Source organism: Centropristis striata, chromosome 21, assembly GCF_030273125.1.
Source record: "Centropristis striata isolate RG_2023a ecotype Rhode Island chromosome 21, C.striata_1.0, whole genome shotgun sequence".
In the NCBI taxonomy this organism is placed as follows: Eukaryota; Metazoa; Chordata; class Actinopteri; order Perciformes; family Serranidae; genus Centropristis; species Centropristis striata.
Window position 1 is genome coordinate 15,164,697 of NC_081537.1, and position 14,223 is coordinate 15,178,919.

The following is a 14,223-nucleotide window of genomic DNA, read 5'->3' on the forward strand; positions in this document are numbered from 1 at the left end:
GTCTGTCATGCTATCAGGTGTTATGCCCAAAATGTACAGTGCTGGTTCCATAGGGAGGTTAATACCCATAATTTGTTTAATTTCCTTCTGAATATTCCCCCAGTAATCTTTTATTTTTGGGCAATCCCAAAATATATGGGTAGTATCACCCACCGCTCCACACTCCCTCCAGCATAGATCAGTTGTATTGCTGTATTTTGATGTAATAACTGGAGTGTTGAAGTAGCGCATTTTGATTTTCCAATCAAATTCCCTCCATGATGGGCTATTTGTTAATTTGTGTCCCTCTTTAAATGTTTCTTTAAACATTTAAGCACTTACTATTAATGGTTATTTGATATTATGGAGCCATGTGATCCTGCTGCACCATGCCTGCATATGACCCCATTCGTGCTTGTAAGTATGCATGTGCCATTTGTGCTATGCATGTAAAAGATCACCTGCGTCATGTTAAGCATTTTAAACAGGCTCAGGCTGAAGATTCACTATAATTACTATGTGTAGTTGTGACAAAGCACTGTATTTAAATTAACCATTATCTATAAGAGCACCATCAATGTCTCATAAACTTCATAAACTTCCTCAATTGTGCATTTAGGACACAAGCACACACACACACAGACAAACATCAAGGTCAGTGTCAGGTGGGTTTAAACAGAGCTCTGACAGGCTTCTGGTTTAGTAGGACAGGTAACAACTCTTCTTCGAGTCTAACAATCTGCTCGTCCCTTTGCCCTTTTCTGCCTGAAACCTTGTTTCCTTCCACTTGTCTTCAAAGCTCAGATCCATGTCCTCCCTTTAGTAAAACAAGACACGTGCTTGACAGAGCACCAACACAGATATCCCAAGGCCACCTTGTGCTCCCCCTCCCCCACAAAGCCTTCACATCTATGACAGGCCTATAAAAACCCTTGTGGTCATGCTGCCACCAGTCAGTGGAGTTAAATCTGCACTGCCGTACATAAAATGAACAGTAAGGTAGACGGGAAGGCCACACATGAAGTAAGCACTTTCACTTTGGTTTCTTTTTGAGAAGCCAATGACACTATTGACCCGCCTTCTTTTACCTGCAGTTCTTCATCTGTTATTTTGGTTTTCTTTATGATTTTTAAAGGAAATGCTTCATAAACATCAGCAGCACCTCCAGAGGCAAAGAAATGCCATCGCGTACAGGATGAAGAAGCTGGCGGCTAAGCAGGTGGAGATAACAGTAAGTCTTATTTCCCATTGTGCTGTTATGCATAGAAATACAATAAAGTACTGTCATTACTTTTTAATGTTAATCATGTTGTTCACCTGCAGGCTAGTAGACACTTTGTGATCAGTAGTCTCTGCACCTCTTAATATTCAGAGGCAAGATACAATTAAATTAAGTCCGCATTTTGATGTATTATATCAACATTTTTCTTGGTTCATGCTGTTCCATCAGTGTGTTTGACTGTGATTATGTTCCAAAACATCCCATGGGTCATATGCCTTAAATCACAATGTGTGTTGTGACCTGAACAGATGGTATTTGTAGAGTCTTTTTAGTTGTTTAATTTAATTGTAGGTAACATAGAACGTGTCCTTGTGCACCAGAAGCAAATTCACCTCAAGGTTAAATTAGTTTTGATTGTTATTCTGCCTGTTTCTTGAATTTTTTTGGACATTCTAGCTTTTTCCTTTCATGTGCTCTTCCATCAACAAATCATTTGATATTTTTTATTGGATTCTGTAGACTCTGTGCTGTATTAAAACCCATTTTCATAGATGCTTTAATTGCTGCATCTGGGCCCCAATAAGCATACTGTGGAGCTGAAATGAAAAGTTTTTTTAATAGTCTGTTTTTTGTTGTTGCAGAAAATCAATGTGCAAAGAAACATTTGTTATTTCCAGCTTGTTAATTGTAAGGATTTTCTGTTTTTCTTCATCAATATAATTCATTATTTGTGGTTTTGAACTGTTGGTCAAGCAAAACTAGCTGTTTGATGATGGGATTTAGGAAATTGTAAGGATATTTTCTTTTATTTTTTTGACATTCATGGACCAAACGAAAAAAGAAAACGATCAGTAGATGTAGCCTGACTCTGTTCAGAGGTGAATATATATCAGTCTATGAGTTCCCCTTGCTGCCCATGTCCTGTAGTGTGCTGTTATAAATGCATGTTTCACTCCAATGGTGCTTTCATCTCAGAAAAAGACCAATGCAGTGAAAGAAAAAATCAGGAAAAAATATGAAGACATGAAGCGGGTCCTGGATGAGGATCTTCGGATCACACTGACCCAGCTGGACATCGAGTGTGAGGCCACAGAGAAGTTAGTGGAGGACAGGATAGAGGACTGCTACCACCTCACTCAGGAACTGGACCAAGAACTGTCCAACATTGCTAAGGTGAAAACACAGGAAAGTGACTTTCAGGTAAACTGGAAGGACTAATTCACTCATTTTCAGTTTCTGTCTCAAGATCAGTATTAATTCATATTTTTATATCTTCTGCAGAGTGCTGAAACTGAAACAAGGTATTATTCAGCTTGTTACAACATTGAATTTATGAGTACTTAAGCTTGAGCTCTGCAAGAGGTATCCACTTTTTGTTTTGTGTGAAATTAGAATATTTGAGACTCTGAAGCTGACTGACCCTGACCTGATTCAGATGGATGAGTTCAAGAATGATCAACTACTGAGTCTTACCATCAACCTGCTGCTTTTCATCAGATCCCAGGTCCCTGTCAACAAGAAACTGTTTCAGAGCTGTGAGTTCAGCCAAAAAGACAAAATGAGGTGGGACCAAGTGATTGTTTTGTTTAAATCACACGTAAGTCTCCAGTGAAGACTGACGAGTTCAAAGTTAAGTCTCAAGTTCTTATCTTTGAATTTTGGATCCTAATTAAGTCAGAATTCATGCTCCGACAAATGTAATGCCATTTTAACAAGAGAATTACTGGCACCAGCAGAAACATAACAGTAAAGTTGGGTTATCTCCAGTAACTCTGTGACTGTGGGAAGCAACGGTTTGTCCCTAATTTATTTTGTCAGGTCAAGCCTAAAGTCATCAAATTTGTGACTCTAGTCCAGGGGTGGGCAACCTGCGGCTCCAGAGCCACATGTGGCTCTTCAGGCCATCTGCAGTGTGACTGTGACCAAAACATTTATACGAAATGAAACGGTTATTTATCTACATTTTAATTTTTATTCAACATTGGTGTAGACCCAAAGCAATTTGCATTCTTCGATTGTAAAAATGTGCAGCTTATATACGGCATTGAAACATTTAAAAAAAAAACAACCTTAAATGTTCATTAAACCTACAAAAGTGTACAGCACGGTACCGTAACCTCTAAATTTTTGCCAACTTCAAGTTTAATTTTAAATTTCCCTAGCTAGCCTAGCTTTCGATTCAAAAACTCTTGAGATATTTGTCAAGTGTCAAGCTTCTCATTTGCACTTTGGTTCTCATTGCTTTCTGACAAAATCATGTTGATAAATGCCCATTATGACCTATTAGTAAAGCTGGAAGGCTAGTTTAGACTTAGTAGGCTGTTTTATCCTCATTGTAAGGCTTGAAATAAGGTTTGTGGCTCCAATCCGACATCTTTTCCCTTTTTTCAGCCAACAGTGGCTCTTTTGTCCATAAAGGTTGCTGACCCCTGCCCTAGTCCAAGTCATATGACACGAGTCCACATCCCTGTTGACGTGTGAAGGAGATTAACTCCTAGCTATGTCAAAGGTTGCAATTAGTCAATTACATACCGTCCATGTCAAATGTTTGTCTTGCTTGTGAATTTCTCAGGAGAACATGACAACTTCAGAACCTTTCGCAAAGAAGGTGAATTTTTCTGACATGTTCCACAGATGCTGCAGATGTTGTCCTTGACGCCGACACTGCCCACCCCAAGCTGATCATCTCTCCCAAAGGCGACTCAGCCACCTACACAGACACCTGGCAGGATGTCCCGGAGACTCCCTCCCGCTTTGACACCACCCTAAATGTAATCAGCCAGCAAGGATTCAGCGAGGGCCGCCAGTACTGGGAGGTGGATGTGAGTGGAAAGACCTACTGGGAGCTGGGGCTCACCTACCCGAGCATCTCGCGCAAAGGCCGCGAGGAGGACTCGTGGCTGGGCCGAGGCACAGAGTCTTGGTGTGTGGAATACTTCAATGGAGACTACACAGCCTGGCATGGTGGCGTCCAGCATGAGCTGCCTCTGCTGGCAGGAAAACAGTTCACTCGTATCGGGGTTTACTGCAGCATCCCCGGGGGTTTGGTGTGCTTTTTAGGAGCTGATACCATGACTCCCCTCCACTGTTTCTGTGCTGGGAGCTTCAGTGACACCCTACATCAAGCATTATGTCCTGGTGATGACAACGAAGGCACAAACTGGAAGTCCCTTAAGATCTGCGATGCCTCCCGATCAGCTCCTGTTCTCTGAGGTGCGGCAGGAATACCTAAGGGGCAGGAAGGATGGGGCAGAAAAGGAATGTGCGCTGTGAGGCATGCGCATCAGCTGCATAATCTGACATTCTTCACTCGACACTGCACCAGCTCTGGGTACAGTGTGTGTTAGGCTTGTCTAAATTTGCCTCAAAGAATTTTAAAAGTGTATCTATATTTGTTTCCCTTATCATCACACTACTCACCATAGCTTTTATATACAGGTGCATCTCAATAAATTAGAATATCATAGAAAAGTAGAAAAGTTAATTTATGTCAGTATTTCAATTCAAAAAGTGGAATAACACATTATATAGATCCATTACATACTGAATGACACATTTCATGTCTTAATTTCTTCTAATTATAATGATTATGGCTTACATATAATGTATATCCCCCCCTGTAATCTATATTCACACCTTTTGCTTCTCTTTTTGCTGCTGTAACAATTTGAATTTCCCCGTTGTGGGATCAATAAAGTATAATCTAATCTAATCTTAAATTCACAGATCAGCTAATTTATTTCCAGTTACTTTGTTTGTTGTTTGTTTTTGTTTTGTTTTTATAATGGGATTATCCAGTATAAATTACAGTTTTTGCTGATATTTACATTTACATACGCTCACTGTAATTTTTACAGTGAAGTTCTGGCAACCACAGCTGCCGGAATTTTACCGTAAATTAAATAGATTTTTTTTTACAGTGTAGCGGACTTTGTGGTCTGTGTTTGTGGATGTGCAAAAAAAAAATAAAATGACAACTCATTACAGAATAAATTCTTCATGTTTAATACAATAAAATGTTTACATAAGCATTCATCTGTTTTGAAGTTATTTAAACAAGAATTGCCCTAAATTAAAAAGAAAATTGGGCCAGATTATATTATGAAATTCATTCATTTTTTCAAATCTTTTAAAATATATTCCTGAGGACAACAGCATTTAACACCGGAAAGCATTTAAAATGTTACCCTTAAAACTAAATTTTTCCCTCCTTCAATTCCAATCCAAAACAAGTGGAGCAAACAGAGGTTGGGCACCACATCACTGATCAGACATCCATGTGTCAAGTTGTGGCTCTATTGGACAAGTGTACTGGGTGTAGAATGGGACATGTCTCTCACTTAAGCCAGTATTGGTCACACTTCTGGCAACTAGGAATATGATGTAAAAGTGTTTTAAAAAAACTGATAAAAAATACAAGTAGTGAAAAGAGGAAAAAATGACAAATTAAAGCTATTGCTGAATTTTTCCCCTAAGTTACTGACACATGCAATCATGTGAATAATGTAAAAACATTGCAGCAACAATGAGAGTGTGTATTGCGGACATGTGGATTGTGTATGTTCAGACTTGTCACCACCAGAAATAGCTGCCTCTGTGATTGACAGACTTTGACACAATGACAGCATATTTGCAGAAACAAACTTTATGTAAGTTGTAATGACCATCAGCAAATGTCTATTATGTTTAATATATATATAGTATAACTCAATTCTAGAAAAAAATTAAATCATGCAAGCAATTATGTTTTTTAAAATTTGCCAAGGTGCTTAAAAATAATAAATAATTGTTTTTTCATATAATTTGATTTTAATCTTTTGAAATCAAGCTAAAATTTAAACCAAATAAAATAAAGAAGACTTTGCTGGGCACCTCTTACAAGAGTGTAGTGTATGTTATGACAATGTACAACACTAATATACAGTGAAATGATGTGGCATTTGTGCTTTGGGCCCTAGTCCAGCTTTACACTATGATATTTCCCAAATTTCTGACAGTTTCTGACATTCTCAAGTTCACTTTCAAGTGTACAAATCCTACAGCATGGATCCTATTAAATATTAGTTATTTAAGAGGAATGTCTAACTGTAAAGATTTAAAAAAGGGAAATTCATAAACTGATTTATTGGACCCTGACTAATAAGACAAGTGCGTCATTTTGATTATATGCAAATACATAAACTTCACTTACTTTGGGTTTTACAACAAGCAAGTGAAGTCTTTAACACCAGTGTGAAAAAACTGGCAAATTGCAAATAATCCTTGCTTTTGTGGGAGTGGACTATAACTATGACCCAAAATCTAATCACTACACAGCAAAAGATCACACCTTCCTAGCATATATACGTATATGACATTCTTTAACATTACAGTAACCCACGTCATGGGACATTAAAGAACCTGAGGATGCCAGCATGCTGCTACCGACTTAAACTTGCTAGGAAGGCTGAGACACTGAGCCTTTGGCAAAAGCATCGTCACGTTTCTGCTCAGAGGAGTGTGGTCTTTTTCTGTTGTCTCTTTTTTCTGACAACTGACAGCTGAAAACATTAAAACACAGACAGCTGAAAATGACCTGATCCATTTTCCAGATTTTTTTTCCGTCTATGAATGCATCTGACAGGGTTTGTAATTACGACAACCCCCTCATCCCTTCTATGGAAATCAAAGATGTTTGTAATCACTGTTTCATTCCCTAGTGGGGATTTCCTTAGACTTTCTATAGGCTTTAAATACATTCAGCTGTCACCTGCTTTGCAATTACTTTACTGCGTAATGATGACACGTATTGTCTATTGTACAAATGCATTTGGCTGCATTAGACAGGTTTATGATCTATTTCTGGAGAGACTTTTCTCAGAACACTAAATGTAGAAGTTTTCAGTCATTCAAAGCCCATTTCGTGTAATGAATTCAAGAGCCACGTTTAGCCCGAAGACTCCTGTCCCCTCGATACAGTTCCTTTCAACATCTATTGTAAATGCTGGAAAATGGAGAGACGCATATTCAGATATGATTCCCCAAACCCACAAAAACTGGCAGCAAATTTTCCGGGCTGGTGGAATAACATTGATATTTCACATGCCTGTCAAAAAAAGATCAGATCAAATGTGACACTATTATTCCGAAGAATAACCTGAAGAAGAGGAAGAAGTTTCACCATCAGCACATGAACGCGGAGTGCCACTGTAAATATATATTTGTTCTAACGGAGTGCTTGTTTTCGGGCCCAACTACACATGTAGAATGTCATATGTGCTCCAAATGTGCAGTGTCCTGCTGGGCCTGAATCATCCCTGAATGCTTTGACCGCTTAGTCGTTACCTGAAACAGTCAGTCAGTCAGTCAGTAGGTCGGTCAGTCAGTCAGTCAGTCAGTGGTGTCATACTGTATAGTCAATTAGGTGGCGGTCAGTTGAAATACAGTTCTTTTGTCAGCATAGAGACCACGCAGGGAATCTGCTTCTTCTCACTGAAGCGTGGGTCTTCAGACCAGGACTCGAAGCTGGTGGCCACCATGTAGTTGACCCGTGTCAGGATCTGCATTATCTCCAGCTGCTTGCCAAACTCGTTGAGGATGTTGCAGAGCGCCTGGACAAACCAGGAGCCGCGCCCAGGGTTCCTCCATGAGTAATACCCTGGAAAATGAACATGAGTCAGCACTGAAACCGACAAGTGACACCACAGGCTGTTCTTATTCCCCAGGTTGTGAAATACGGCAGCTTGGTCAATGGCCCAACACCTTAAACTGCAGGTGCCAACTGTACCTGGCTGTAGTTATGACGGGGGGAAAAAGGAGGTGCTCCATGTAGTGAGGAGAGCACATTTTCACTTTCATTAATTTTTCTGGCAATAAAACTGGGTTTACCTGGCACAGTGGAGTAGGCAAAGAGGAAATCTGCCTCTACAGGGATCTTATGTCTTGGATTAGCGTCTGTCTCCAGGGTATCGTTTGGCGGACCCGAATCTGTCTGTATACCATCATCAAATTCGGAACCCCGGCAAGCCTGGTGAAGTAAATGAAATGACATTTCATTGTGATCCTGAGTAGCTTTCTCAACGATGACCTGGTGAAGCAATTAAAAAATTAACTGTTTTTAAAAGCTGAGACGGGTAAAGTTTCTCACAATAGCTATCATCTGTCCGTGGGGAGCAACTGAAAACCATTTTAATCTGCCTTCTCAACAAAAACAACTGTTAAAGCTACATTTTTTGCTATTCACCCCTTAGGTTAACCATTTACATAAGAAGTGGTGAACTTCACACAAATCTACAAGTTAATTACCAACTGCACAATACTTTTTTTTCATATCACACCATTATTTATAAGTTAAAGACTTCAGGACTGCGTACCTGGATGAAGAAGAGTTTGGGCTTTCCAACTAAGCTTTTGCACATGTCCCCCCTGAACAATGAGGTCATGGACTTGATGGGCATGGCTCCGTCTGTTCCGTAGATCATGCCCTCCTCACCATGGCTTAGCAGGATACAGGCGAAACACGAGCTGTCACTATGGTCTTCCTCCGAGGCTGACCCATACACACACAAACAAACACTCAACTCTTAGCTCGGCTCATTAAACTTCTAAATTAGTTTGTAATATGAGTAACTAAACCTCAAGCCTGGAGTTTATTTTAAGCACTTTATTCATTTGTCGAGGTACTTGAAAATTTTAATGTTGCAGCTAAGTTATAGCCTCAATACTCTAACTTACAGTTAGAGAGAAAATTACTTAATCAAGTATTTAAAATATTACATTTAAAGTTTAAAATATATTGCTTCTAGGGTTCCTTCTGTGGAGGAAATGTATGCAACACCTTAAATTATCCTAACATCTCAATTTAAATTGTAATTCTTTTTTGTATTTAATCAGCAAATTGTTTGACCCTAACACGCAGCTGTGTTATTTCCTTTAGGAATGTTAATATGCTGTATGTGTAGGGTTCAGTCACGACAGGCCTGCTTCTACCACTGTTGTCCACCCAATAAATATTAATATGACTAAATTAAATATAAGAAACAGCTCTCATCTCAATGTAACAAATTGCAACTGAACAGCACCAAAAACTACAGCCTCTGAAATCAGCACAAAGTTAAATCAACACTTCTCTAAAACAGCTTCAACAATAACGGAACATTGTAACCTTCATTGTGTTATGACTCAATACAGGACCATTAGATTAGACTTGATTAGTTTTGATGTAGGTAATAAACTGGCTATTGAGCATTTTACTTTTTAACCATGACTAAAAGCTAGTTAATGAGGCAAGAAATCCATCCCCTACCACTCTACAAATGTTTTCAAGATGTTTCTCTAACTGCTACTTCTTGTGATCATTATCAGCATCCTATTAGCTCAACAATGTTACTTACCCACATGAAGGACACAAGCAAAGTGTAAGGACTTCACAACTCACCCTCTCTGAGAAGACGCTCCATCTTCTCACACGTCTGATCATTGTAGATGAAGACATCGAAGCCCAGGCTCTTGAAGCATTTGAACAGCTCGCCTGCATCTCGATCCGTGCCGTTGCGTACATTCATCCCTGGCAAGGCAGGCAGTCTGCTTAGAATCTTTATGCAATAACACTGAATGAGGTCTACAATACAGGTATGATTTGAAACGTGTGCACTGTACCTGTCTTTTCATCAAAGTTTTTATTGTTGATGATGACGCACTTGCCCACTCGCTGGTGGCTCATCTTATACTGGAATGTTGGTGAAACAATTCTGTAATGGCTTTCAGAAGAGTAGTCCTGCTCCCGCGTCTGGCCATCCTTATTCTTCTTACTAACAGAGTCACAGAGAAACAGAACATTAAGGACAGTTATCACAAAATTTACCACTAAACTCCTGCAATATTATTTACTTTTAAGCTGATCTTTACAAAGACCACTGCTTGTGTGGATGTAAAGTAGAATAGCCTACAACGCATACTAATTACATGCATAACATGATTCCTTAATGAATGCCTTCTAGCTCCTTACACAACAAACTTAAATTATAAAAAACATAAATAAGAACAGTAAAAGGAATGAAAATAATGCTGAATATAAGAATAACAACCCTAACCCTAACCTCCATACTGTCAAGTTACATGGCTGCAAAAGCCAAACATTTACCCTAAAATATTCTTGACTCCTACAGAACATGACCGTCCTTTAAATGTCTCCTCACAGTAACTTCAACATAAGTAAATGTTCCGAGTTCCGGCGTAAGGAAAACTCACATGAAGCAGTAATCCACCATTTGGTAAAAGGAGAAACTAGAACATTTTTGCTTTGCGCAGATATTAAAAAATCATAACCCCGTCAATGTAGATTGAGCAAGAGTTAATCTTCCACGAGAGGCAATTCTCACAGACCTGTCATATTTCCATTCTTTAAAAGATGCATCCAGATAGCAAAGCCAACAGTGGCCTATTGGGGGCTCAGAAAATCCAGGTTTGTTCCAGAAGAGCCTAGTCATCAAGTTACTCAAGCACAGGAACAATACACAGCAGTGCACACTAACAGTCTCATGCACATACACTCACAGGCAGCCCGGTCATATTCTAATCAACATGTGATCCAGAACTTTTTCAAGCCCCCCTCCCACCTCCAAATTGTGCCAACATACCGTACCAAACAATTGCGGCGCGAGGGTGGGCAAAGAGCTGCAACCCTGTTTTGCTGTGGGCTGGGCATGGCAGAAAGAGCAGCAGGTAGGAGGATGGTGAATCTGAGGCGGCTGTCCGTCTTACCTGGGTTCGTCATTAAGCGCTACGCCACTCTGCATCTGAAACGCGTTGGTTCTGTCTCGTTTCTTTTTTTCCCCCAAAAGAGTATGTTTCTCCAGATCTGGCAGCTTAATTTTTGGCTGTGTGCTAGGATACTGACATGCTCTCTGTACTGGATGGACACCTGACTGGGCCAGCGGGTGCTGAGGACAGGGGCGGCGCACTGTGAGCCCCCTGAGTCAGCAGCCTCGCCACCACACCAGTGCTTTCTAAAGGCCTATTCACACATGGCCCCTGCGCCTCGCTCCCTGCTGAGGTCAGACAGGGCAACAAGTTGCTCCTCTGCTGACAGGCACAGAATCTACCTGTACCGACATATATATTGTAAGCGCCTAATTGCTTCACCTTTAGAGCTGGATGCACAAGATGATGTACAACTAAAAGACAATCCATTAGTAAGAAAGCAGCCACTTTGCTCAACACCCTAACTTACAACAAATAACCAAAGAGAAATCTTGGTTATCAATAGTTTAGTTTAAAGCAAGATTTAGCCAAAATCCTACCAATCCAACCCTTTCCAGATGACATGGTATGACATTACTTAAGAGACATTAGAGTCATTAATATGCTGTTCATCAAGCCTTCTTCCAATGAAAAGACACATGCCCAAGTACTGTAGAGAATGTGATATCATTTTTATGTAGGGATGCACCAATTCATCGGCTGAACGTCGGTATTATGATGTTTATCTGTTGTGTCGCATCAGCTTCGCCTGTCTACATGCTTTGTTGGTTACTTGCACTTAGATTCATTCAACAGTAGCTAAAGCAGCAGCGAGCATATGCTATTACTGAATCCAAGAAGCCACTGACTGGGCACAACTCTGCGTGATGTAAGAAGGCAACAGGTGCTGTGCCCCATGTAGTTTGCTTTCAAATAAAAGTTAAATAAAATGTTGGCCGTGTCCACTGTCTCAAATAAAGATCAGTAACAAGGAAGTTGTCTTCTGTATAAAAAACACAAGAGGTAAAAGATAAAAGATAGCCCTATTTATGATTGTACTTGCTGTTAAATTTAGATTTAATAACATTTCATATTTGTTTCACAAAAATAATGTTTTTGTTGGGCTATGTATGTACTGAAAATTCTCCTCACGGAGTAGGTAGTTGTATAGCAGCTACAAAGGCTTTTGAAGCAGTTATTTATTTATTTATTTATTATTATTTATTTATTTATTTATTATTATTTATTATTATTTGATTATTTTATAACTTTGTATGATAGTATTTAATGTAAAGATAGTGTACAAAATGATGAAGGACTTTCACACAATTCAGTTTTAATAAACAACAACAGCAACAAACATCAGCATTGGTTATTATTTTAACATTGACATTGGTCCAAAATTTCACAATCAGTGCATCCCTTGTTTTTAAGGAAAATTACTAAATATAATGGTCATGTTTGCTATGATGTAACCATGACAAAGTGGCGAAAAAACAAATCAATCAGCAGATTAAGTATACATAATTTCTTAATTGTCTTTAAACAATTAAGCCTATTTTAAAAGGCATTTTTATGTAATATAAGTTGATTGTTGTTGTTGTTGTTGCTGTTGTTGTTTTATGCTTTAAAAAGGTTTTAATATCAGAGACAGCACAGGCTTTGTGTTAGAAGAAACAGTTGATAAATGTTCCTCTACTAAAGGTCCACAGTGCCACCTTGTGAGTGAAACTGGAAATAACAGAGGCTACTCCTTCATGTCAGTCAATGTCGCACTTTTAAAAGACTAAGTCAGACACAAAACCTTGTGAAAGGGCTCTTACTGTACGATACCACGCTGAACTCACATTTCCACAACTTTAGACTCTGCTTTAATGCAGGCTAATTTTGAGCAGCCACTTGAGGACTGACATTGGTACCAAAATTGACTTTAAAATCGTTTCCACCCTCCTTGCCCCATTGCACTAATTAGGGTATCCAAAACTGGTTTGCTGTGTTTTTTTCACATCTCAAAATTGTTGAGAAGTAAAATATCATTGTCCTTAATTGTTGTACTTTAATTACTATTCTATATTATTATACCAGTGGCATAAAATGGTCTAAAAAATATATTATTCATGGTATTATTTATTGTAATAGCTTCTGACAATATATTGTCCAACAAAAAGTAGTTATTGTGACAGGCCTAGTGTGAAGTATTTTATGTCCTGAATGGGCCTTAATACATATACAAGTGGGTCCATTCAAATTTGTTTCATTTTTAATGGTGTTACACCACTGGTGTAGCACAACAGCAACCGTTTTTAAACCCATACATTGTTGTGCTAGAACTAACTAATTGAAATTGATAACTATTGATAATGATGACTAATGGTGAAAATGAAACTACAGTGGGGGAAAAAACAACATTTTTATACACGGTTTTCTACAGTGAAATAAATTCATCATCATCCAAACTATGTGAATTTCCCCTCGTATAATTATTGGTTTCCATCTTTAGATATAGCTATAAATGGAAATGTTGAAAAATGAGTCACCCAAACAGTAGAAATCTTCCTCTGCGGTCAGGTTTGGCGTCCGTTTCGTCTCCAGACAGTTTTCCTTCCTCAGCTTCAGCCACAAGCTCAGTTTGCACGACAGGTTCTCCAGCCATCTGAAATTAAAAACATATTGCATTGTCATGGTTTGATCATCTAACTTTTAACGGTACAGTATACTGAAAAAAACAACTTTACTAAAACTATTTAAACTTCATTTAACTTCATTATTCTCCATTAATGAGATCTCCAGCACTGCTCTGGTGGTTGTTTAAATGGTTTAAAAGAAATATAAACAATATATAGCTGGTGAGTTCGCCAGTTTTAAACCTTATTACATCTTACTTACAGCTAAGTTAGATGAGTGTCTGATTAGCTTTGCGTCATAAACAAAACTCTTTAACGGAAAGTGTTCAACTGGTTTAAACTTAGAAACGGAAACGCAGGCATCCACTTACACTCTTATTTATGTGTTGTGGTACGTAAGCTCAGCTACCGCAAAAAAAATTGACTGTCCTTCTTGCTTCACCAAAGTTTTCGGCGAGTTTCTGTTCCTCAGATTCAGAAAACTTGAGAAAGTGAAAGTGACGTTGAGTGTAAAGTCTGTGGGGTGCGTAACTACGTCACGGCCCTGCGTCAAGTCTTTTTTTCTTCTTCTTGTGATTTTATTGGCGGACTAGAAACCAACGTTTTAGACGATTGCCACCACCTGTTGAACCGGAGTGTGTGACATAAAAAAACGAAGACCAAATTTACTGGACAGAA

The 14,223-nt window shown here is 38.9% G+C and overlaps 2 protein-coding genes across 2 annotated transcripts; one reads left to right on the plus strand and one right to left on the minus strand.

Moving 5' to 3' along the window:
- Positions 1 to 966: 966 nt before the first annotated feature.
- Positions 967 to 5,353, plus strand: si:ch211-28p3.4 (E3 ubiquitin-protein ligase TRIM39). The gene is made up of 6 exons (XM_059324747.1): positions 967 to 1,002; positions 1,115 to 1,210; positions 2,177 to 2,401; positions 2,483 to 2,502; positions 2,594 to 2,736; positions 3,836 to 5,353. Exons 1-6 carry the CDS (start codon positions 967 to 969, stop codon positions 4,411 to 4,413), a joined length of 1,098 nt encoding a protein of 365 aa, XP_059180730.1. The 3' UTR covers positions 4,414 to 5,353.
- A 477-nt stretch (positions 5,354 to 5,830) lies between these two features.
- On the minus strand, positions 5,831 to 14,047 carry casp7 (caspase 7, apoptosis-related cysteine peptidase). The gene is made up of 7 exons (XM_059324746.1): positions 13,917 to 14,047; positions 13,459 to 13,574; positions 9,839 to 9,990; positions 9,618 to 9,746; positions 8,554 to 8,729; positions 8,069 to 8,207; positions 5,831 to 7,838 (listed from the first exon to the last, which is right to left on the minus strand). The coding sequence occupies exons 2-7, from the start codon at positions 13,572 to 13,574 to the stop codon at positions 7,612 to 7,614; spliced, it is 939 nt and encodes a 312-aa protein (XP_059180729.1). The 5' UTR covers positions 13,917 to 14,047; the 3' UTR covers positions 5,831 to 7,611.
- Between the last annotated feature and the right edge of the window lie 176 nt (positions 14,048 to 14,223).

Bases quoted from the DNA above. Each gene is read 5' to 3' on its own strand.
- si:ch211-28p3.4 (XM_059324747.1), top strand. From the start codon at position 967: ATGAACAGTAAGGTAGACGGGAAGGCCACACATGAA. The intron at 1,003-1,114 runs GTAAGCACTTTC...TGATTTTTAAAG, and splicing joins ACGGGAAGGCCACACATGAA to GAAATGCTTCATAAACATCA. The intron at 2,503-2,593 runs GTATTATTCAGC...GTGTGAAATTAG, and splicing joins AGTGCTGAAACTGAAACAAG to AATATTTGAGACTCTGAAGC.
- casp7 (XM_059324746.1), bottom strand. From the start codon at position 13,574: ATGGCTGGAGAACCTGTCGTGCAAACTGAGCTTGTGGCTGAAGCTGAG. The intron at 8,730-9,617 runs GTGAGTTGTGAA...TGTATGGGTCAG, and splicing joins GGAGCGTCTTCTCAGAGAGG to CCTCGGAGGAAGACCATAGT. The intron at 7,839-8,068 runs GTAAACCCAGTT...TTCATTTTCCAG, and splicing joins TGCCTACTCCACTGTGCCAG to GGTATTACTCATGGAGGAAC.